At 45.1% G+C, this 25,956-nt stretch overlaps 2 protein-coding genes across 2 annotated transcripts; both read right to left on the bottom strand.

Annotated features, from left to right (window-relative positions):
- Window positions 1–313: 313 nt before the first annotated feature.
- LOC144712388 (uncharacterized) lies at window positions 314–2,171 on the bottom strand. The gene is made up of 8 exons (XM_078586646.1): window positions 2,139–2,171; window positions 1,918–2,067; window positions 1,688–1,832; window positions 1,545–1,614; window positions 1,377–1,482; window positions 1,097–1,195; window positions 913–1,017; window positions 314–804 (listed from the first exon to the last, which is right to left on the bottom strand). The coding sequence occupies exons 2-8, from the start codon at window positions 1,999–2,001 to the stop codon at window positions 424–426; spliced, it is 990 nt and encodes a 329-aa protein (XP_078442772.1). The 5' UTR covers window positions 2,002–2,067; window positions 2,139–2,171; the 3' UTR covers window positions 314–423.
- Window positions 2,172–6,759: 4,588 nt separating this feature from the next.
- Window positions 6,760–25,233, bottom strand: LOC144712476 (uncharacterized). Its single transcript, XM_078586775.1, has 9 exons — window positions 24,876–25,233; window positions 23,206–23,286; window positions 22,694–23,125; window positions 22,017–22,152; window positions 12,285–12,447; window positions 8,442–8,570; window positions 8,105–8,299; window positions 7,843–7,965; window positions 6,760–7,150 (listed from the first exon to the last, which is right to left on the bottom strand). Exons 1-9 carry the CDS (start codon window positions 25,081–25,083, stop codon window positions 7,052–7,054), a joined length of 1,566 nt encoding a protein of 521 aa, XP_078442901.1. The 5' UTR covers window positions 25,084–25,233; the 3' UTR covers window positions 6,760–7,051.
- Between the last annotated feature and the right edge of the window lie 723 nt (window positions 25,234–25,956).

Here is a 25,956-nt window from a genome sequence, read left to right as displayed (position 1 = left end):
TACATCAATTCGAATATGAAACTCAACAATGAATCTGATCTCACTTTTATCCAATTTGTCTCCTCCCAATTAGATCATACTTTGTCCTTTTTTATCTTTCTTCTCACCAATTAAAGATAAAAAATTATGTGCAATAATATATAAAAAATTAGTCACTAATGAGACATTCATCCATTGAGACAATATTCCAATAGAAACTGCTAAAGATCATTTTCCGAGAATTCTTGATGTTGTGCAATAATCATACCTAATATTTGAATGCATACAATCCCAACGGAAGACCGGACATTAAGAAGACCCATGGACAAAGAAAAAGAGCAAAGATACATATTTTCTTTAATGATTTATCTGATCAAACGATTTGCAAACTCTTGAAGTGCAGATTATTCTTCACATTATACCAAAGAGCAGGGAAAAAATAAATCAACAGGATCCTTCTAATTTCCTCTTTCCTGGCTTTCTTCTTAGTCTAAGGGACAACCTAAAATTCCCAGATCTTCTGTCCTCCTCATCACTTCCTTCACTATCTGCAACTATAATGGCACCCTTAGAGCCATCACCATCTTCTTCACATAAGTTTTTCCCTATATGATATTTTATTTCTTCTACACTCACATCACAGTTCATAGTATCGAAATTGTGCGAAGATTTACCTGAAACTTCAGCATGATTTTGTCTGTCCAGCTCTTGAACTTTTTCATGATCTCCGGTTTTTCCTTTGCCAGATAGACGGCATTTTCTTTGGCAGTATGCATTATTTTGGATTGTCTCTATCGGTCTAGAACTGGATGCTTCAGCCTTCAACTGCAGTAAGAGAGTGATCAAATTTCGTGTTTTAAAATTAAAGATAATTTCCAAAAATAAGCTGTTCTTTCTGTTTTCAGTTTAAAAGTTCTAAAGATAGATAATCACCACATCGTCTCTCATTAAATCATCAGCTCCTGGTGAGGCGTACTTTTCAGTCCAGAAACGCGCTTTTTGCTCAAACTTTTGCCTGTCGTATTTGTATTCTCTGCTCTGGAAATACCAAGAAAGAAGTTAATTTCACGATTTAATTTTTTTCATTTTATTAACAGTACCTGAAATTCAAACTTACAGCATCACACATCAAACCATCGTCTGGATTTGGCTCACTGAGGAGAAGGACGATGCTTGTTAACACAGTAGATATATTCAGAGACGGCTGCCATGCTCCCTGAGTCAGTTTTAATTAGAATTAGTATAAACAAAATAGAGAAAAAATAACTTTCAGTTCATATATATTATATATGGAGGGAGCTACATAAATTTAACTATGCAGAAATTTAACAAATAAATTTTAATTTTGATATTTAACAAGTGCTGTCAAGATAGGATAATAAGAAATTAATATGAACCTTGGGAGGCAAATTGAGAATATCGAGGCAGATTCGTCCCCCGTCGTCGATATTTGGGTGATAGACTTGGGTTAGAAAGGTAACGATGGGAGGATGGAAAGGGTACCTGCAGAAGTGTTAATTAAAATTTGAAAAGAAAGTAATCGAAGAATTTATTCGAAAAATCACCTCTCGGGTACTTGTACCCTCACACGAAATACTCCTTTTTCATATGCGGTTCCTTCGGGGCCTTTTATCCCTGTGAAAATAGATAACAAATCTTTGATTTTTCTAAAATATGATGTTGGAACTGAAGAATTTGGGAGGCTTACAAGCTTCAATCTTTGACAAGGAGGAAACTGAGCTGCCATCTTCGACATTTGATGTAATGGTAACACCAGGAGGGGGGTCTGACAGAAGGAGCTTCAACTCCTTTTGCATTCTCAGATTGAGCCTTACACTGTGAGTCATCCCAACCTTCGACCAATAGATAGACCCTGAGTTATATTTGAACGCCATTCAAAGGCCTCGCCAAGGAATTGCATAACTAACGAAATTCAACCCTAAGGCGTAAATTAAGCTTGTTCGCATTGCCGTGTAGGAAAATCAATCCATCCACTGCAGCAATCTTCTCCTTCCTGCTCATACATCCGCTCACTACATCAAAACCTATATCGATCTACTGGTCGTAGTCGCGACATCTCCCAAAATTCTGAAACGCTTACGATCACGGACAATACATCGAGCAAAACGAACTAAACAAAATATCATTGATGAACATACCTTCAAACAGAGAAATCCTGCCCCCGATCTACTCGGCTGAAGTATAGAATGAGGGAAGCAGAGAGACATGTATTTATAGATAGATAGAGAGAGAAACAGTTAGAGTTAGAGAGAGAGAGAGAGTTTTGTTTGTTGCGCGCGCAAATTCAAATTTAAAAATTGAGAAGGTTTCTTAAATTGTGGGCTAAATAACGGCCCATTAGCCCAATAATCTTCAGAGGATTTTTCATAATTTAGAGTTGTCTTTATTGAAAAATATTTTAGAAATGAGATTTTAACAATAGAGCACTTGTAAGCTTATAAGTTGAAGGAATTAACGAATAATATCACCCCCAATGGATAAATTTACTATTATGTTTATCTTTTGACACAAATTGAAAGGAATTTCCGTAATCTGCTTAGAACGGAGTAAATTTGTAAGACTACTTTAGTGATTGATTAGTATTTGGAACAGTACTAAGTTTTTGGCCGAAATTTTGGTGTAGTAATACCATATTTTGACTCAAATGCAAGTGAATTTCTATAATTTCTATAAAGGTAAATTGAAATGCTCAAGTGAGGACAAGGCGCACAAGCACCACAACCTACCCTCAGAATGAAAGGTAAATTGGAAGACATCATTCTAAGAGAAAGCCATCCAGGTCAACTCCCTACTCAACCTAATATTAATCCGAAGAATATCATGTCGTGTGTAGATAGGAATTTAGAATCATCATGTTTGTTTATCTTCTGAAAATACATATGAATCTTGCATTGGTGAAGATAATAATGTTGCATCATGCACTAGTTTCATAAATATTTTTTTTGTATAATTCTGAATGAGATATGAACAATCAAAATGATGATGAGAAAATACATGCAATTTCAAAACTTATAAATGGAAAAATTCTAGTCGATCCTCATGAAAAAGGTGTAGAAATGCATGAAGCTAAAGAAGAAGTAAATAGAGAGATGGATAATGATCAACAAAATGAGGGTTTCCAGGATGATGAAAGGCATCAAAAAATGGTAGACCCAAATCCATTTGATTATAGACCACCCATTCCATTTCCTAGTGCACTAAATTTAACCAAGAAAAAATCAGAAAATCCCCATTTGCTTGAAATATTCAAAAATACAACCATAACTATTTCCCTTACCTAGGCAATACAAAACATTCTTTCATATGCAAAAATATGTGAAGGAATTGTGTACCGCTTCTAGGAAATAGAAAATAGTACAACTTTCAGAAAATATCAGTTTAATTCTATTGAATGATATTCCTAGAAAAAGATGAGATCCCGGGGATCCTCTAATTAAATGTGAAATAGGAGGAATGATTTTTAGCAAATCACTTCTTGATTCAGGTGCTAGTGTTAACATAATGCCGAAAGCTTTATATGACAATTTTAAATTCGATGAACTTGAACTCATTTTTCTTGAATTACAATTAGCCGATGGATCAATTAGGCAACCTTATGGAAAATTAAAAGATGTTATTATAAAAATAAAAAACTAAAAATTTCTTGTTTATTTCATTGCTGCAGATATGAAAATAACAGGAAATCTTAGTCATGCACCAATAATTTTAGGGAGACCATTTCTAGCGACGAAAAAATCTACCATGGATTGGGATAAGGGTACGGTTGAACTTAGAGTAGGAGATGAAAAGATAGAATTATCAATCTCAAAATTAATGAAATATCCAAAAGACACTAGCGAGGATGTTTGCTTTCTAGGGTTGGTAGAAGATGATAATTCTGATTTTGATATGTGCTCTTATGATTTATTTTCTTGTGAATCTAATGAGTGCATGAATGAAAAATCATCTATGCCAGCAAATATTTCTCTACATTCTGAAATTGAGCTTAAACCTCTACCTTCTTCATTGAAGTATGCTTATTTAGGACCATATAATTCCTTTCCCCTAATTATATCATCATTGTTATCCTCTGAACAAGAATTAGAGTTACTAGATGTTTTATCTACTTACAAATCTGATATAGGATGGACAATAGATGATATTAAGGGCATTAGTTCAAACATATGTGAGCATAACATTTTCTTGGAAGAAAATTCTAAAGCAACAAGTCAACCTCAACAACGACTCAACCCACACATGTTAGAGGTTGTTAAGAAAGAAATCATGAAATGGCTAAAAGCTGATTTCATATATGCCATTTCAGATAGCCCATGGGTAAGTCCTATACATGTAGTACCTAATAAAACAGGAATAATAGTGACAAAGGATGAAAATGGAAATGAAGTTCAAACAAGAGTGGCTTCTAGTTGGAAAGTGTGCATAGATTATAGGAAGCTAAACTTAGTGACAAAAAAAGATCATTACCCATTAGCCTTCATTGATCAGATTTTTGAAAGACTTTCAGGCCAAAACTTTTATTGTTTTCTAGATGGATATTCAGGGTATAACCAAATTGAAATTAACAAAAGTGATCAGGAAAAAACAACATTTACATGTCCAGTAGGTACTTTTGCATTTAAAAGGATACCTTTGGGTTATGCAATGCACCTGCGATTTTCCTAAGGTGTATGACTGCTACGTTTTCTGATTTAGAAGGGGATTGCCAAGAATTTTTATGGATAATTTTTCAGTCTTTGGTTCATCTTTTGATAATTGTTCATCTAATTTAACCAAGGTGTTGCAAATATGTGTGCAAATCTAGTGTTAAGCTGAGAGAAGTTTCACTTCATGGTGGAGGGAATTTTCCTAGGGCACCATATCAGTAAGGATAGACTAAGGGTGGATAGGGCCAAGGTTGAGGTCATCAAGAACCTTCTCTTGCCCACAACCCTAAAATAACCTAGGAGATTTCTTGGTCATGTTGGCTTTGACAAAATATTTATTAAGGATTTTTCTAAAATCCCTAAACCTTTAACTAATTTACTTTCTAAAGATACCTTGTTTGTTTTTAATGAAAGTGCTAAAGCATCCTTCTTCCAGATTAAAGAGACCTTAATTCAAGCACCAATTTTACAAGCTCTAGACTGGAGTAAACCTTTTGAAATCATGTGTGATGCCTCAGCCAGTGCAGTGGTAGCTATTCTAGGCCAAAGAGTTGACAAGAATCCAGTTGCTATATACTATGGAAGTAAAACTTTAGGAGGATCACATGTAAACTACTCAACAACCGAAAAATAATTGCTTGCTATTATTTTTGCCTTAGAGAAATTTCATTCTTATCTTTTAGGTAGTAAAATAATTGTTTTTCAGAGCATTCTGCTTTAAAGTTTTTACTAAATAAAAAAGAAACCAAGCCTAGATTAATGCAGTGGATTTTACTTTTACAAGAATTTGATTTGGAAATGAAGGATAAATGTGGAGTAGACAATACAGAAGCATATCATCTTTCTAGATTATCTATAGAATTATCCATACCTATCCATGATGAATTTCCTAATGAATGTATATTAGAAATTCAAGGTAAAAACTTCCATGGTATGCTCATATTGTAAAGTTTATTGTCACAAGGTTATTGCCTAATGATTGGGATGTTAATGATAGAAAAAAGTTTTATAAATATATTAATTACTATTATTACGATGAACCTGAACTTTATGATAATTTATTAGGGAGGTAAATTTTGAACTGCATCAATTATGATAATTTATTGATAGAGAAATCATAATTTTATACGTTGAAAATAAAATTTGGAAGAATAATTCTGTGGCAAAACCTAAAACTTATTTTGAAACCTTGACAATATTGGATTTTTTTTACTTTGACAAGAATGAGGGAACTCATTTATTATGAACTTAATTCAGGAATGAGAATTCACGAACATACTAAAGCTGAAATTTCAAAAGAATAATCTTCTGTTCCATTGCTAAAATTTTATCAACATGTTCATAATTTGACCCAAATGCCATGGAAATTGCATTATTTGTAGGGTTGGAGTGAATTTTTACCATACATTATTTTAGGAATGAGAATTTACTAAATTAGAGCAACTATAAGTTTATAAGTTGAAATTTTGAAAAATTAATATCACCCCAAAAACCAAATATCATTATCATTTCTTTCTTTTAATATCAAAGGAAAATAAGTTTTATATTTTGATAGGGAGAGAGAGAGAAAAAAAAATAAAAAATTCAGTATCACCTCCACCTTATATATATGTTCTCTGCCTAAGCTATATCATAACTCATATAAAGTTCGAATGTCAAAAAATAAAATTAAAAACTCATACAAAGTTCAAAAGTCAAAAAATAAAATTAAAAACTCATACAAAGTTCAAATGTTAAAAAATAAAATTAAAAACTCATACAAAGTTCAAATGTCAAAAAATAAAATTAAAAACTCATACAAAGTCAATGTGTAGGGTATCTTCATTTAAATAGTTGTAGCCCTTCTCTTCAGAGAACAGCGAAGAAAGAACCGAATATTGAAACTTCACTCAACTTTTCATCCTCTAATCTCTTGAATCTATCTTTCACTGGATTTTTAGACCATCAAAATATAGAATCTGGCAGACCCTCAAACTAAAGAACTACGCAATCTTACAACATTAAAAAACAGATGAATCGATGGCGGCAATGGTTGATAGATTTAATCTGACAGACCCTAAACTTCAATAACCCAAACTTACAAGATTTAAGAACAAATTAATTGACGACAACGATGAATAAAATCATTCATTGATCTCTCTATAAACAGGAACTGGACAGCATTAATAGTTTACACAGAGCATGTTCACCCATAAACATTCATCAATGGCTCATCATTTTTGGATGTCATCTTCAATGAGGAGGACTCTTGCTGCCATTGCAATGCTTCTCCCCCAGGAATGGAGGAAATAATCATTGTTCATGAATAGGTATATCCTCTGTTGATTTTCTTTTGAAGGAAGGTATAAACCTGTTGATATTTTATCTATATTTACTCTGTAGACCAGGCTGGGAAAATGAAAAAACCTTCAGAAGGGAGCAACAAGCTGTGGGTAGTTCTGAAAATTGATCTGATTCAGCCTCACACAGCACAAAATCTGCTCCGGGAGCTCTTCCGGCTTATTTCCCTGCACCAATTTTAACCCACATTAGACTATGAAAAGCTAAAGAGAGGAATTTCCTTGGTTTTCTTGTTTTTGTGTAGAATTACAAAAATAAAAACTAAAGATGAGAAAAATAAAATGGAATCAATGGAAGATGATCTTATCCCTTAAATAAAGCCATAGATTTTTCGGTTTACTTGGATAAAGACGGAGGAACACTAAGTGGAATTTCTTTTTTTCATGTTATGTAGTCGATCGGAAAAATAGTTTACACAAAAAAGCAGAGTTTTAAAATTTACCAAATAAAAAGGAAAACTACAACCATTATAAAAAGACATAATGTTACCCTTAGTTTGGACAATAAACGGAATTTCTCTTTCTTCTTGCTGGTATGTTGAACCGAAAAGGAAAATTAAAGATCAAGAGAGTAAATTTTGAATCAATGGAAGATGGTTATATTCCTTGGGAAAAATCCCCAGGTTTCATATTTTACACGGATAAAGAGAAAACTGTCCTTAGAAAAAGCATCATATTACTTTTAACTTAGACACTAAATGGAATTAACCCTTTTTTGTTTTTATGTCAAGTTGAAAAAATGAGAACTAAAGATGAAAAGAAATTTGAATAAATGAAAGTGGGTTTAGAGAAAAGCCAGAGATTTTATATCTTATATGGTAAAAGAGGAAAATAACAAGAAATGTTGGGTGTGATCATACCTGGATGGTTAACCCAACGTCTAAAACGCAGATCTTTAACTTGTCCATGAATGCCTCAAATCCCTTTCTTGATATGTAGCTAAATCGATGCATGTCTATGTCAATCTCAAAATATCCTTCTCCCTGGAAAAGGCGTTCCAGATCAGTGAATATACAAGCTATATCCGCCAAAAATAATACAACAAAAGATATAGTAGGAAAGTTCTTCAATTTCTTAACATACTAAAATAGAAAAAAATGAGAGCGAGAGTTGAGCGTTTGCCTGGTAAAACTCATGCTGGGGACGGGAAAGAACAGGCTTCTCGTTATAAGCATGCATAAGTTTCCTCTCAGCAGTGCTCAAATGGAGATTTTCAATATTCATCAACCTGCCCAATATTTTTAACCTCTCTCGGACAGGTACAATTGTATCTACTGCAAAGCCCTTGACTTTTTCTACTTCATCATCGAGTATTTTCTGCTCCAAAATAAATGACACAAAAGTGAGATATAATAAAAATTTGAATTTTCTTCAAATAAAATTGTGTCCTACTTTAGAAACTAAGTTATTTTTCAACTCTAAATTATTCCTTTGAGAAATTTAACGAAGAAAAGCTTACCCTTAGGTTTTCCTGGAAATGCGTTGGGAATTCCTTTGAGAAGTTCTCTGAGAGCTTAAAATAAAGCACGTAGCTCATTCCTTCACCGTTTGTTTCAGTTTGAAAGATTGTTGCAGGGTATAGAGGGATCTAGCATAAAATAAAATTACATTAAATGAACAGAAAATTGAGGGGAATATGATTAGATTCGATAAAAGATTACTATAAAGTCCATTTCCATTTAACGAGCAGACTATGGTACCTAACTCAAATAGCGTGTTTTCAAAGAAAACTATTATTCGGGTAAAATTACTGTCGTTTGGGGCAGAAGTGAATTTGTTTTGGATAAGTGATTTACCAGCTATAGCTAGATGTTTTAAGCAGTGAGAGCCAAGGGCTACATCCATCCTCTAAACGTGAGAGCTGTAGGAATCACCACAAATATTTCCCTCTCATTTGAAGGTTCATGAAATCGACATGATCATAGGCATCTAGGCCCAATCGTATTTTGAAACTTCATCAAAAATTTGGAAGGCAGTGGGAGCTAAACACTTTTAATTACATTTTCGGAAGGGACTTTAATATTGTTATGTCACAGCTATTTGGTCTATTGAAGCAGACTATGTAGAAGTGACTGAATTGAATCTGTTTTCCTTGAAAGAGTTCAAGGCTGGCGGGGACTCTTTCCACCTATCCTGCCTTCATCTGCTCCTCTCCCCCTCAATTTTTGATAGCATTTCATAGTCTTTTGAAGCTAACTTGAACGAAGAAGACTGCGGAGCCATGAAGCTTGATCCAGAATCAATGGTCAGAATTCCCAGTTAGACCATCCTCCAAGCATTTTGATACGAACTCGCAAGTTCTTATCGGAGAGGGGACGGGAAGGGAGGGAGAAGACGCCAGAATGGTCGTCGGCATCAGGGCAGGGAATGCCGAGGTGAACTTCAGCAAGACGAGAGGCAGGCAGAATGGATGTCACCTAGGAGGTCCGATGGGGTGGACGTTGCCGGAGGGAAGATAACGACAGGATAGACTCCACAAGGGCAACCAGTTCCATCTATGACCTCGGATGGCAGCGGGTCAGAACCAGAACAAACTCCCAGACATTAGGGATGGGACTGTTATGTACAGGATCCAAAAAGAGACGGGAACCGTGCGAGACGGTTTGTTCAGTTCATCGAAGGATGACTGACCTACTGTCAGTACCATAGCAGCCTGTGTTATATGTCTGCAAACCCTATCAAAAGTCAACAATCAGTCATATGAAGATTAATTTAAAATCTCTCTGACTTGTCAAACTTCAGTTCTCACACAAGTCCTCCATGAAGGGTCGTGGGGATAGAATACAGAAGCTATAGAGGAATTCGGCATTAGATTCCACCTTTTTTTACCTCAACTGTTGCATCACCATGAGGACCTTCGTAATTGCTCCGCCATTCAAAATGACATCATCAGGCTGTTACAACAACCACTGCTGGTGGCATCCAAATTCTGCCGGTTTATTTTCCTAAATATGGCTACCATGAAGTAAATTCTTCTTGAAAAAGGCAGGCAGATCTGCAAAGTGAGCTGTGGCCATTGGAGGTAGCATAGGATACAAAATTGGGAGATCCCACAGCAGCAGAGGTATTGTTCCCAGGCAGCGAGTTGGTTCTGCAACCTTCAGAGACTACAACAGGAAGAGAATAGTGACAGGATATAGCGGCATAATTTGGTCACAAAACTCTCTCTCTATGTTCTGACTGCTCCTGATGGTATGATGATGGCGAGGACGCCAACATCTCATCGGGAGTCAACCGAAGTCAACCAGAGTCAACCGAATTCAACCCACCACGGTCAACCGGAGTCAACCCTAAAGTCGACACGCCACAACCGCCAACTTGCATGTCTCCACCCGCGCACGCCTCTACGCGCGTCATGACACGACGCCAAAGGCAGATCCACAACTGCCCTTTGGCGTGACACGGCGCACGTCTTTATTTTCTCGTCTTTACTTTCTCGTCAATTTCTCTTTCCTCCAAGGCCTATATAAGGCCATTGTTTTCAAGAAACTCTTAGGCAGTCATTAATTCAAGAATTGAGTTTTGTTAACTCTTCTTGGAGGACTGCCCAGCCTCCCCTATCCTTCTCAACCCTTGTCGTCGTCGCCGCCGCCGCCGCCGCTACTGCCGCCGCCGCCGCCTCGCGACATCGGCCTCACATCTCTCTCTACTCTCTCTCTCTCTCTCTCTCTTTCTCCCTCTCTTGTCCGCCAACCTTGGCCGCCCAAGCAGCCCCGCCAGGGCCGCTCAGGCAGCCCCGACTAGGCCGCCAGGCCGCCCCGACCAGGCCGCCCAGGCCGCCCAGGTCGCCCAGCCAGAGCCGCCCAAGCAGCCCCGACCAGGCCGCCCAGGCAGCCCCGACCAGGCCGCCCTAGGCACCCCTTGCTAGGGCTGCCCAAGAGCGCCCAAGACTGCCCAAACCCGGCCGCCCGAGACCGCGCTCAGGAGGCCCGTGTCCGGGCGCCGTCCGCGCTGCCGCTGCGGCGCATCGGCGCTCGCGTGCCGTGGCGCTCAGCGCCCGCTGCTGCTCCAGGCTGCCAGCGGGTGTTCGCCCACGCTTGACTCTGCGCCCACGACAACTGCCACTCAACCAGGGCCGTTCAACGCCTGGAACGTCCAGCCTCGTCCTCGTCCAGTGGGCCACTCAACGCCCGGACTCGCCCAGAATTGCCCGCGACCTCCTCACGCACTACGGTGCCGAGGTACGCCTGAACTCTTTGGTGTCGAAGTGTTCCTCGTTCAGTGTTTTCTCGAGAAGTTTCCACCGCCAACAGAAATAGATTTGGTTTGGATTTTCATATTCTTCTCCCTCTTTCTCGAGTGTTTCCTCGCAACACGAATTCGGGTATTGATTTTGGTGCTTAGGCATCGTCGCGGTGGGGGAAGACAGTACTTCCGCCCTCGAAAGGGTTGGAGCTGCACCACCAGATTTTCATCGGTTTTTAAATCCGAATCCGACCGTGAATTTCTGTGGATTGTTTTATCCCTCACACACCCATCCTACCCTTAGCTGGTATATCCTGTCGTCCCGCCCTTCCTCGCCTACCCCGTAGTCGTCCTACGTCATATGATATGAACCTTGATCTAGGTTTTGATACAAAGCCCGTAGTGACCTACTAAAGGAGAAACAATAACAGGCATCTTCATCACAATGAGAACTGAACTCTGAAAGACGAGGTTTGGGAGATCCCAACGCCAAGGAGACCATAGAGCTTACAAGTTTTACAATTTTACATCCCTCATCTCATGATTTATATTTTCCCCCTGCTGCAATATCTCCATGAAGAGATTGTCATGTTTTATTCCCCAGCTTGTGGAGTGCTGGTAGTCAGGGGAAGTTCTCATATTTAATTATCGTTGGAGACCTCTACAGGTTTATGTTCTGTTAGTTGGCCTACTTAAGGGTTAATGACTGAATTGAATCAGTTTTTCCAAACCGACAAAGGTGTGCGGGGTTCTCCCCCACTAACCCTGCCTCAATCTGCTCCTCTTTCCCTCAGTTCCCGCAAACAACCATGCACAAGTATTTAAGATGTAGGAAAAATCATTTCTTTGAGGAAATAAAAAGATATACGAGACTCTTCAGTTAGAAGAGAGTGACACAGAGAGAGAGAGAGATATTTGGGCTTTGGCCCTTATGCATACCTAATGCTAACCCAGGAAAACAGTGTGATCAAGGTCCATAGTAAAGTGCAATCAAAGCTTTTGAATAATTAAATTAATTGCAATTGTATACAGATAAACTGGAAATGCTTAATGGATACCTGCACGTTTAAATTAATCACAATTGTATACATATGAACTGGAAATGCTTAATGGATACCTGCACGTTTACAACAAGAAGTGATGGGAATTTTCCAGACGCCTTCACATCAGGAAGCTTAACAAATCGTGCTATGTGGTCAATTTTCTGTGGGGAAAGGAAAACATCTACACCAAAGGGATGGTAAGCCGCACGATTTGGAGCAAACTCTTTCTTTTTGTCCCTGCATGAAGATCCAAACCCCATGTATGAACCATATTATTTTTCAAAACTATCGGAGGATGAACAAGATTAGGGAAGTACAGGAAAATGCATGTATGCTCATTTTTGTACAAAAATTAATGGAAATGCGTCTATTTTTACGCTGTGAACAGTACGGCCTACATAATTTGAGAAAAAAAGTAGAATGGATGGATGAATTCAGGCTCTGCTGGATGCAGCAGAGAAGTTCCTAACATGAAGAAGCTCTCAAACTCCAAGGAAGCCTCAAAAAACTTCACATTGAAACCCTAAAGTTCACAATGTAATGTCATTACAAGAGTTTTAGAGCAAACCCCAATAGTATCGATAACGGTTGGATTCAAGCACCTACCAACTGTGCTAAAAGCTATAACTGATAGCAAGGGCGCTACTTTTGATCTTTAAGCAGGATGATGTTCTTCAACACTCCCCCACAACACCTGCCACTGGCCTATTTATGGCCCCTGCGTGCAGTGCATTGCTTCTGGGATTTGAACCAGCCACCTGGCTCTGATACCATGTGGGAAGACTTGCGCTTGATCAGACCTTGGATGACAGTGTGAGAGAGAGATGCTCTTCAGGCAGAGAACCAGCAGAGAGGTCAATCACTGTTAGTGAGAGGACTCTCCTATTGGGTCATGTTCTATAAACCCACTAGGCTCCCTCACTTATCACTAACTCATATTCTCTCCTCTCTCTCTCCTAGGGTATATATACCCCTCCTCATGTACATTCTAGTTAAGGATTTCATTTCCTCTCCTTCCTCCAAGCCCTTCGGCTCGGGCATCCGTCTTTCCATATTTTGAAAAGACTTTTTCCGACATTGTGTACTGGCTTGGACCTCTCTTCTGTTGTTTGTGATGCATGCAAACTGGCGAAGCATCGCCGGGCCTCCTTCCCTCCGTCGACTTCTCACAGTGATGTTCCCTTATATCGCATTCATAGCGATGTATGGGGTCCGTCGCGACAGGCCAGCCTGAAGGGACACCGGTGGTTCTTGATCTTTGTTGATGAGGCCACCCGTTACACGTGGACCTACTTGTTGCCGTCCAAGAGCGCCGTCTCCTCGACTGTTCAAGCCTTCTGCACCATGCTTCAGACTCAGTTTGGCCGGACTATTCAGCGGTTCCGGTCCGACAATGCGCGGGACTACGTCAACCAGGAGTTGACCTCGTATTTCACCGCACATGGGATTCTCCACGAGACGTCTTGCGTGGCGACGCCCGAGCAGAATGGCCTTGCCGAGCGGCGTATTGGGTATGTCACGTCGACTGCCCGCACTCTCCTGCTGGACTACCACGTCCCGTGGACTTATTGGGGGGAAGCCGTTCTGACGAGTACTCATCTCATCAACCGGCTGCCCACCCCGACCCTCCAGTTCAGCCCTCCGCTTGACCGGTTGTCGGCTGCCTTTCCCGCGCAGCCCGCACTCACCTTCTTCCCCGCGTCTTTGGCTGCACGGCATATGTTCATGACACGACGCCTCCTGCCGGCTGGATGCCCGGGCGCCAAATGCGCTCTTTGTTGGCTACTTCGCTTCAGAAAGGGTATAAATGCTTTCATCCCTCTTCTCGCCGGTTTTTCGTCTCCGCCAATGTCACCTTCTCTGAATTTCAACCCTTCTTCTCCCCACATCTCCTCCGGCCCCTCCCTTGGAGCCGGATCTGGTTCTGGAGCCCGCTGCTCCTTTCCTCCCACCGCTGCCTCTCCTCCCACAGTCGTTCCATCCTCCTCTTCTTCTCCTCCACTGGTCGGCCTTCCTTCCTCACCCATTGCGCCTACTCCATTATCTTCCTCCCCGACCTCGCCTCCTGCTTCCGCTCCTCCTCCCGTCTGCTGAGTCTCGCCTTCCTCTCTTCCGCCAGCCATTTCGAGTCGTCTTCTTCTCCTGCTGACGATGACTCCCCTGATTTGCCTATCGCTTTGCGTAAAGGGGTCCGCCAGTGCACCCGCACTCCCCTTTACCCCCTCTCTCACTATCGCTCCTTCGCCAGGTTGAGTACTCCCTACCGCCTGTTTTTGACCCGCATCGACTCTGTCTCGCTCCACGCCGCTTAACCGATGCTATCGCTTGTCCTCATTGGAAAGCGCGATGGATGAGGAGATGCGCGCATTGCTCAAAAACCACACGTGGGATGTGGTTCCTCTCCCACCCGGGAAGACGGCCGTCTCTTGCAAGTGGGTTCACACCCCCAAGCACAACGCCGATGGCTCCCTGGAACGCCGCAAATCGCGGCTCGTGGCTCGTGGCTTCACTCAGTCCTACGGCGTCGACTACTTCGAGACGTTTTCTCCGGTCGCGAAGATGGACACCGTCCGCCTCCTCCTGGCGCTGGCCGCTCATCATGAGTGGTTGATTCGCCAGTTCGACGTTAAGAACGCCTTCCTTCATGGCGATCTTACCGAGGAGGTCTACATGCATCATCCTCCGGGCTACCCTCTCGGGCCTCCGGGGACCGTCTGCCGACTGCGGAAGTCCTTGTATGGACTGAAGCAGTCACCGCGGATGTGGTTCGGCCGCTTCAGCTCCGTCATGCGCGCCGAAGGGTACACCCAGAGCAATGGGGAAGCCACTCTCTTCTCCCGCCACGGCCCGGCCGGGGTCGCTATCCTGGTCGTTTATGTGGACGACATCCTGATCACCGGGTCGGACACTGCCGAAGCTTCACGCCTCAGCCGCTCCCTTGCCCGCGAGTTCGAGATCAAGGCCCTTGGTCAGCTCCGGTACTTCTTGGGGCTCGAGGTGGCCTACTCGGCTCGTGGTATCTTCATCAGCCAGCAGAAATGTGCGGTGGACTTGCTGGCTTTGGCGGGTGTGACCGATCGTGCTCCTGTGAAGACCCCATCGACCCCAACGTCAAGTTGGCGGGGTGACTCTCCGCCGGTCAGCACCCATCAATATCAGCAGTTGGGGAAACTTCTCTATCTGACCCACACGCGTCCCGACATCAGCTATGCAGTTAGCCTTCTCAGTCAGTTCATGCATGCTCCGCATGAGATTCATCGTCAGGCCGCTCACCGGGTGCTCGCGTACCTGAAGGGCTGTCCCGGGAAGGGTTTACTCTTCCCCCGGAGCTCAGAGCCGACTGTAAAGGTATATACAGACGCTGACTATGCAGGCTCGACTGTGGACTACCGGTCTACCACCGGTCTTTGCATCTTTGCCTTCTGGGCCTTGTGAGCTGGAAAAGCAGCAAGCAGGATCGTGTCTCCGCTCGAGTGCAGAGGCGGAATACCGGCACTTGCGGATGGGGCCTCGAGGCTCGGTGGATTCACGGGGTGCTCCGCGAACCGGCCGAGTACACCCGTCCGATCCACTTTTATTGTGACAACAAATCGGCTATTGCCTTGGCTCAAAATCCGGGCCAGACGGGTCGCATCAAGCACATGGAGATCAACCGCTACTTCTTCAAGGAGCGGATGGACGAGGGCTTGTTCGACTTGTCTTTCGTGCCGTCATCCGACCAGGCGGCCGATGTTCTCACGAAGGGATTATCAAATCCTCTCCTTGTTCGTGCTACCTCCAAGCTTGGCATGGATGACATCCATACCTCGCTTGCGGGGGGCTGTTAGTGAGAGGACTCTCCTATTGGGTCATGTTCTATAAACCCACTAGGCTCCCTCACTTATCACTAACTCATATTCTCTCCTCTCTCTCTCCTAGGGTATATATACCCCTCCTCATGTACATTCTAGTTAAGGATTTCATTTCCTCTCCTTCCTCCAAGCCCTAGCATGGAGTTCAACAATCACCATGAATGAAGCAAAATGATTCGGTATACCATATTGTGGGCCCATAACCCACAGGTCCTAGGATTGGAAACTGGCTCTGTTAAGAGAGGAAGGAAGAAGATAATGACATAACTCAATAGAGTACATGGCTGGGTATACATATACCCTAGGAGAGAGAGAATGATAAGAGGGCTAATGGGCTTATAGAATTGGGCCCATTAGCCCATAAGGCTGACTATCTCACTAGCACCCCCCCGCAAGCGAAGTATGGATGTCATCCATGCCGAGCTTGGACACTGCACGTTGCAGGAGAGGTCGAGATAGTCCTTTGGTAAGGACATCAGCAGCTTGATCAGCGGATGGAACAAATTCCAAGTCAAAGATGCCCTCGTCCACGCGCTCCTTGAAGTAGCGGTGGAGTTCCATATGCTTGATCCGTCCCTGTTGGCCAGGGTTCTTGGCCAAGGCGATTGCCGACTTGTTGTCGCAGTAGAAGTGGATCGGGCTGGAATACTCTACACGAAGGTCATGGAGAATTCCGTATATCCACTGGCCTTCAGAGGCCCCATCGGCAAGTGCCCGGTATTCGGCTTCAGCACTGGAGCGGGACACTTTGTCCTGCTTGCTGCTCTTCCAACTGACAAGACTGCCGAAGACAAAAGTGCAGTACCCCGTGGTGGAACGACAGTCCACAACTGAGCCGGCAAAGTCAGCATCCGTGTACACCTTCACGGTCCGCTCCATACTCCGAGAAAAGAACAAGCCCTTCCTGGGGCAGCCCTTTAGGTACGCAAGTACCCGGTTGGCCGCCTGACGATGGATCTCCCGTGGAGAGTGCATGAACTGACTGAGGAGGTTGACGGCGAAACTGATGTCGGGGCGGGTGTGGGTCAAGTATAGGAGTTTCCCCACCACCTGCTGGTACTGATATGCGTTCACCGGTGCTGAGTCCTCCCCCTTACCCAACTTGACGTTAGGGTCGATGGGAGTAGTAACCGGTGCACACTCAGTCATTCAGGTCAAGGCCAGTAGGTCAACGGCATACTTCTGCTGTGACACAAAGATCCCCCGGGGGAAGTAGGCCACCTCAAGGTCGAGGAAGTAGCGAAGAGGCCCGAGGGCCTTGATTTCGAACTCTTTGGCCAACGCATAGCTGAGGCAGCCGGCCTCTGCAGAATCGGACCCCGTGATGAGGATGTCGTCGACGTACACGGCCAAGATGGAGACACCCGCGGAACTGTGACGGAAGAATAGGGAGGCATCCCCATTGCTCTGAGTGTAGCCCTCGGTCTTCATGACCGAAGAGAACCGACCAAACCACATCTGCGGCAACTGTTTCAGTCCATAGAGAGACTTCAGCAGCCGGCAAACGGTGCCCGGAGGGCCAAGGGTATACCCAGGAGGTGGCTGCATGTACACCTCCTCCGTCAAGTCACCGTGGAGAAAAGCATTCTTCACATCGAACTGTCGTATCGGCCAGTCAGAATGAGCCGCAAGCGCCAAGAGGAGACGGACTGTTTCCATCTTCGCCACAGGAGAGAAGGTCTTAAAGTAGTCCACGCCATACGACTGAGTAAACCCCCGAGCCACAAGTCGAGACTTGAGGCGCTCGAGAGTACCATCAGCATGATGCTTCTTGGCATGAATCCACTTGCAATCCACCGCCCTCTTGCCAGGAGGAAGTGGGACGACTTCCCAAGTGTGGTTCTTGAGCAAGGACTGCATCTCCTCATCCATCGCCGCTTTCCAATGAGGAGAAGCAAGAGCATCGGATAGGCGACGAGGGAGGGGATGCGACTCGATGTGAGAGAGAAAGGACCGGTAGGAAGGGCTTAGCCAATCAAAAGAGAGATAGTTAGATAAGGGGTAGAGAGGTGTGCGAGTGCACTAACGAACCCCTTTTCGAAGGGCGATAGGCCATCCCAACTGAGCATCATCATCAGTAGACGAGGGTGACGCATCGTCCGACGGAGGAGCGGAAGCAAAGGAGGGAGAAGAAGATAGCTCCCCGGGGGTAGGGGGAGGCTCCCCGGGGGAAGGTGGTGCACTAGGAGAAGGATACGGTGCACCAAGAGTAGGAGGTAGCTCCCCGGGGTGAGAGATGGACTTCCCGGGGTTAGGAGGTGCCCTAGGGGGAGGATACGGTGCATCGGGAGGTGAGACGGTAGGAGGCAAGGGAGAGAAGGTGGCTGGGGACGGCGACGGTGGAGGAATGGGTCCCACAAACGGAAAGGGTTCCAAGGAAGGAGTCGAAGACGCCTCAGCCAGCGGAAGGCGTGGCGAGATAGAATCACCGAAGTAAGACTCATGCTCGGCAAAGGTGACGTTTGCCGAGATGAAAAATCTCCGAGACGGAGGGTGGTAGCAACGGTAACCTTTCTGGAGAGAAGCGTACCCGACGAAGACGCACCGGAGAGCTCGAGCATCGAGCTTCGTGCGAGAGGGAGCCGTATCGTGGACGTACGCCGTGCACCCGAAGATGCAAGGGAGGAGTCCAGTTCGCAGTGAGAGATGGGAGAACGCCGTGGAGAGACGATCCAGTGGGCTGACAAACCCGAGGGGCTGGGAGGGGAGACGGTTTACGAGATGGGTATTCGTTAAGACCGCCTCACCCCAATACGCCCACGGAACAGAATAGTTCAGCAGAAGGGTACGGGCGGTTGACGTGACATACCCGATCCGACGTTCTGCCATACCGTTCTGTTCCGGGGTGGCCACACAAGAGGACTCGTGGAGAATCCCATGGTCAGCAAAGTACGTGGCCAGCTCGGTGTTGACGAAGTCCCGGGCGTTATCGGAGCGGAAGCGCTGAATACCTCGGCCAAACTGAGTACGAACCATGGTGCAAAAGTGACGGACCGTCGGAGCAACCTCAGATTTGGCGGTCAACAAGTAGACCCATGTGTAGCAGATGGCCTCATCAACAAAGATCTGAAAGTATCGGTGGCCCTTTAGGCTAGCCTGCGGGGCGGGTCCCCAAACATCACTATGGATGAGAAATAATGGAGTGGAGGAGTGCGAGGTGGACGGAGAGAATGATGAACGACGGTGCTTTGCCAGTTGACAGGCATCACACACGATAGTCTGAAGGTCCAATCCAGTACACATCGAAGGAAAGAGACGCTGTAAAACTGAAAATGGCGGGTGACCCAGCCGTTGGTGAGCCAACTGGAGACGTCCCATACGCTGCACATCCGCCAATCGTAGTTGGCGGTGAAGCAGGAAGCACCGAGAGCGTCCCCCATCGTCCAACAACAGCAACCCGTTCTCCCGCCTAATCGGTGTAGTCCGACCCACCTTGTCAGACAGAAACATCCCGTCAGGCTGGAGGTGAAAAGAACAGGACAAACTGTCAACCAAACGCTGAGGAGACATAAGTATAGCTCGCAGGGCGGGGACATGAAGAACATTGCTGACCACTCCGAGGCCGTCTACAAAAACTGCCCCAATTCCAGCAACACGCAACCGTCCACCACCGGCTGTAAGAACTGTACAGTCCCCACTATGCCTTTTGTAGGATACAAACCGGTCATTGAACGGGGTCATGTGTTTGGTTGCCCCCGAATCAAGAACCCAGCTCGTATCCGATACGAGAGGCGAGTGGGGAGCCGTGTGACCACAATACCACTGTTCAGACGGAGAGAGAGAGAACGCACCAAAGCCACCAAAGTGTGCCGTGGACTGAGTCAGAGTCTGCATGGTAGCCACTTGGTCACGGCGACGGGCCAAGTCAGCTTGGAGCTGCTCGATAGTCGCCGGGCTGGTAGAGGGGGAAGAGGAGGAGGCGACCATAGCTTTCCCGTCGGTAGCCTCCTTTTTCCGGTTGTCGTACTGACGCTTCTTGCACCACTTGCGAAGATGTCCAGGCTTGCTGCAGTAGGAGCAAATCAGCCCGGAGGGGGCCGCCTCCGCGGGGGGAGCAGGAGCGGGCGAGGGAGGCCAGGCGAGGAGGGCAGTCGAGTCACGAGCTGTCTCCGAGGAGAGAGTGCCAATGACATGAAAATGACTCTCCTCTTCCTGGAGTTCCTTCACCAAGTCATCAATGGAAGGAAGGCCTTCCTTGCGATGGAGGGCACGGCGCCGAGTGTCGTCATACTCCTTGTTTAGGCCATAAAGAAACCCCAAGAGGCGTAGGCGAAGAGTGTTCTAGAATGACTTGCACATCGGATCATCCGTCGGCAAGTAGTAGTCCACCTCGTCCCACAGCTTCTTGTGTTCCAGCGCATAGTCCGAGATGGACAGGCGCCAGTTGTCCCCTTCGCGGCCGCAAAATTTGTTGGCCTGGTCCCAAAAATCCTTCACGGTGGAGCAGCGAGGGAACCTTTCACGGAACGAGGGTGCCATGGAGGTTGTGTAGAGCCATCCAAGGACGAAGTGTTCCTCGGCTTCCCACGCCGCATAGTGTGGATGGGTCGATGGAAGCGGGGCTTGTGTGCAATGCTTGAACAGTTGGCGAGCCTTGAGAGTAGTCTCGACAAAGTGACGCCACTGTAACAAATTTGGGCCCTGGAGACACGTCGTGTCGGGAACCGCCGGCAGAGAATGAGTAACCTTGTGTGACAAGGGTTCTCGTTGAAAGTCTGGATCGGTGAAGCCATCATCTGGGACGGCCGGTTGACGCGTCTGGCCCGTGGAGTAAAGTTCCTCCGACATCAGAGCTGTGGTCTCTACGGAGACGGCTGTTGTGACTGAGGTTGCGGTCCGTGCTGCGGCTGCGGCTGCAAGCTGCGGCTGCGGCGGCGACTGCGGTTGCTGGCAGTGGCTGCGGCTGCTGCTTCGGCGGCGGCTGCGGCTGCTGGCTGCGGCTGCGGCGGCTGCTTCGGCGGCTGCTGCGGCTTCTGCTGCTGCTTCGGCGGCGGCTGCGGCTGTTGGCTGTGGCTGCTGCTTCGGCGGCGGCTGCGGCTGCTGGCTGCGGCTGCGACGGCTGCTTCGGCGGCTGCTGCTGCTTCGGCGGCGGCTGAGGCAGCTGGCTGCGGCTGCGCGCGGCTTCGGCTGGCGCGCGGCTGCGGCTGGCGCGCGGTTGCGGCTGCGGCTGTGCGCGGCTGCGGCTGGCGCACGGTTGCGGCTGCGGCTGTGCGTGGCTGCAGCTGGCGAGCGGCTGCAGCTGCAGCTGTGCGCGGCTACGGCTGTGCGCGGCTGCGGTTCCGGCTGCGGTTAGGGTTTTGGCTGCGACTGGTTCTCCGGAAGCTCCGCGGGCTGGCTACAGCTCGCGTTGTGGCTGATCCGTCAGTCACGCTCCGGGTCGCTAGACAGCGAGAGGGTGATGTCAAACCCTAGATGGAAGAGCTCTGGAGCTCTGATACCATGTTAAGAGAGGAAGGAAGAAGATAATGACATAACTCAATAGAGTACATGGCTGGGTATACATATACCCTAGGAGAGAGAATGATAAGAGGGCTAATGGGCTTATAGAATAGGGCCCATTAGCCCATAAGGCTGACTATCTCACTAACAGGCTCTGATACCATGTTGGATTCAAACGCTTATCAACTGTGCTAAAAGCTATAGCCGATAGCAAGGGCGCAACTTTTCATCTTTCAGCAGGATGTTGTTCTTCAACAATAACTAATGGGAAACTAGCCTTTGCCTTTTTCCAGATAAGCCCTCCAAAGGATCTTATCAAATTTCCTAAGCACTAAGAGGTTCAAAAGGTAAGATCTAAGAATTCTGGGAGAACAAACAAAAAAGACATAAAAAATTTTCACCATTATCATTAACATAAATGGGAGACAGAAATCTGAAACATTTTAATTAAAAACCTTAGCCTCTAGCAGGGGGGTTGTCCACAAACTGAAAGAGACTAACGCGTAATTTAGTTACCTGAGATAATTTTCACCTCGAACCTTGAAAGTACCAGGCTCAATATCGGACCAGCAATCTGGCATATCTTTTTCCAGCAGGCAGAAAGGAACTTGGGAAGCAGCGATTGGTCTTTCAACAGAAGATTTTGTACACACTGCAATGCAGGTATATACACCGAATCAGAAAATAACAAAAGTAAGGTTCCTATACGGATGTTCATCAGCACAATTTCAAAATAATTACTGTTTCAATGATTTATTGAATAAACTATTACGCTGCAATTTGAACAAATAGAAAGTCCCCTAGTCCTGGTTTATTGACTTCACTCACCAGATAACTTAATCAAAACGAGACAGTTTTTCAATTACATAGAAAGTCCCTTTGTCTCTTAGATTTTAGAGTCATTCTTCAGATGATAATTTCAAATGAAAATCAACATACAGGATGATACGAAAACTCAACGGCAGAAAACCAGGAAAATTTCTCATTTTTGTGAAGAAATTAAAGAAGACCATCTGATGCTATTAAAATATTTAATTTTTTTCATTTATAAAACTAATATGTATTGTGTAGCCTTTAGGGCGACAGAGAAACAGAAGAACTCCTTACAGTGTTTTTAGGAATCAGAAACCATGACTTGAGGATTTTGAAACTTAAAAGAGAAGAAATATAAATGTAAATTCCGCAAAACTCACAAGCATTTAGACTATGCCCTTCACCAGATCTCCACTTGAAGGATAGTCTCAAGGTTGACTTTTTCCTCGAACCAGGAGGACTGGAGCTCGAAGAACTCTTTTTTTCAGCTGGAACTAGACATGGTAGACAATTATTTGGAATAATACCACAATGATCCAATATTCCACCTTCACTGGCAGCAATCTCGCCAGCATAAACAGCAGAAGTCTCATCCTGGATCAAAACATGTTTAGAAGTGTGATGATTTTCTTGCAAACTCCTGCTAGCAGCCGAATTTTCGAAGACTGCAGAGTCTGTGACTTTTATGCCTTTCAGGCAAATCTCAGAAGGCATCAGTAGATTATGGGCGTTGGTGTCCTCAAAAGAGGCATCCTTGAATGAATGAAAACTTGACATGGATATGACATCATAGCCATTTGAAAACATTGCATCTGAAATGACATCAATCCATGGCTAGCATCAATTGGTCACCACTGTAAATTATCACATTAAAGGTAGCAGACCAACATACCTTCAGCGATGCTGTGAAAATCTTCATCACAGTCTGACTCCAGAGAAAGGGCAGCATCGAACCACACCTCTTCATTGCTTCCTGAGACGCCCACTTCTTAAGTTTATGAAATAAGAAGATATATAACACGCAGGGTTATAATGCAAGCCAAAAAAACAACATGCATCTCGAGCTCTCGACTTGAGTTTATGCGTGACCAAGCTACATTTCCTTATATTTCAAAAGAGATTCATCGTCCCTGCATTTTTTCAACATCACCATGGGTGATGACCGGTGGATGACTAAATTGCCATAGGAGTCTACGAGCGGATGACGAGCATGATGACGAAGATGAATTTGTCATCAATTTTGTGTCGGAGGATGATGACGAAAATAACCAGTTATCCCAACCCAAATGTGGTCATCATCATCATCTGCAGAGTGAGTGAAGATGATGAATTGGCCATCTTCATCGGCATCCTGGTGTCAGGCAGTCTCTTGTCATCCGACAGAGTAAACAAAGGGATGGTGACGAGAGGTGATGACGAGACAAAATCTCCATCGTCATCATCCTCCAACCTATAGATGAGAGACAATAATGATTTTTTCATCGTGATTCTTACACGGAGGAACCACCGCGATTGGTCATTGTACCCTCATCATTGTCATGTTTGATGATAAACACATGTCTTCATCTCAGATGATGTACAAGCCTTACTCTGGAAAGCCTTCATTTTGCTGATGGATGACTACCTTGTCCTCATTGTCACCCAGAAAACTCGTCATCCTCATCCATGTTTGAATTGAATGGATGAAGATGACAATGAAAAATTCGGACATCAACCGATGGAAGATGACGATGATGATGATGACGATTCATCATCATTATCATGGCTGCCATAGCCTGTTTAAGAGTCCAAAGAGAAAATGGGAGCAAAGAACTTAAAAACTCTGGGAGCCCGACCTAGGACTCAAGGCAACACATTATAACACGTGAAAAAAAATCCTGAACCCCCATTCCATCTCAACGTGAGTTTATCCGACAATTTCAATCAGAGAATGGAAAATCACTAATCACGCTCTGCTTTTGCCACTCTAGGAATAAGAGCAAATAAGTAATCAATGTATAAGATGACAACACGGGCTCCAGGAAGAATAAAAGATCTCAAGAACAGCTAAAGAGATGGCACTAAAAGAGAGGCCAATAGACTTCCTAGAAATTTCGATGATATCTTCTTTCTATAAAGCAAACCAACTTCTATCCTCGAATAACCCACATCATTTCTAGTTCTAATCTAACAAAGGATTCCCCTTTTATGCGGTAAAGTCCTGCATCTATAATTAATTTCTTATTCATTGGCAATAAGAAAACAAAAACCACGCAAAACCCTCCAAGAACAACGCCATTTAGGCCTCCGATATTCACCTCGGAACACGGAATTCACAATCCAGCGTGGCTTGAGGCAACACATTGACCCAAGGAAGAACAAATTCCGAATCCTAGTTCAACGCAAACCCTCCGACAATTTAAATTTCCATTCGAGTCGCAACGAATCGACAAAATGCGTTCAATCGCCGATCACGCTCTGTTTTCCTCACTCTGGGAATAAGACTCTCAAGAAGCTCGACAAAATTCAGTAAAACTCGACAAAATCAAGCAAAAAAACTCGACAAAACAACGCAGATCTCACCACGGAACGCGGGATTCACCAAATTGCAGCGACCGTCTTCGTCGGCGCAATCCACCGATCTCTCGGCGTCGACGATCGTGCCCTTGAAGAAGGTCTTCCGGGGCCAAATCCGGCGGCGGAAAACCACAATTCTTCGGCGATCTCGCCGGCGAGGCTTGCCAACCTTGAATTGGGCGTCTTCTCTGGGCCTGGAAGCGCATCCCCCCATGGCTGCGCGAGCGGGCTCAAACCTTCATTCCTCTTCGGCGAAGAGGGAAGATCGGGCATGGGCGAGGGAGGAAGAGTTGACGCGCTGGGAAGAGAGGGCCCATGCGAGACGCGGCCATGGCTGATATCTTGAGGTCGACACGCCTCCCCCCTGGTCCTCGCAGACCAGACACGGCACCACCCTCCCTCGGAGAGAGATAGATACATGGATTAGATAGATAGATGCATAGATGGATGTGGATTGGTGGAGAGAGAGATGGACTGATGGATGTGGATTGGTGGAGAGAGAGATAGATAGAGGCGGAGATGGATTGTTGGATGTGGATTGGTAGAGAGAAAGAAGATAGATGGAGGAGAGATGGGTGTGGATTAGTGGAGAGAGAGATGGATGGAGGAGAGATAGATGTGGATTGGTGGAGAGAGAGATAGATGGAGGAGGAGATGGATTGTTAGATGTGGATCGGTAGAGAAAGAGATGGATGGAGGAGAGATGGATATGGATTGGAGGGGAGAGAGAAGATTGATGGAGGAGAGATGGATGGATGGGTGTAGATTGGTGGAGAGAGAGATAGATGGAGGATAGATGGATAGAGGATGTACATTGGTTGAGAGAGAGATAGTGGAGTGGATGTGGATTGGTAGATAGAGAGATAGATGAAGGAGAGATGGATGGGTGTAGATTGGTATAGAGAGAGAGATGGATGATAGATGGATGAGAGAGAAGAGAAATGGAGGAGAGATGGATGGATGGGTGTAGATTGGTATAGAGAGAGAGAGATGGATGATAGATAGATAGATGGGTGCCGATTGGTAGAGAGAGAAGATAAATGGAGGAGAGATGGATAGGAGAAGATTGGCAGAGATAAAAGAGAAA

Source organism: Wolffia australiana, chromosome 14, assembly GCF_029677425.1.
Source record: "Wolffia australiana isolate 7733 chromosome 14, ASM2967742v1".
Taxonomy (NCBI): Eukaryota; Viridiplantae; Streptophyta; class Magnoliopsida; order Alismatales; family Araceae; genus Wolffia; species Wolffia australiana.
This window is presented reverse-complemented; position numbering and strand designations above follow the sequence as displayed.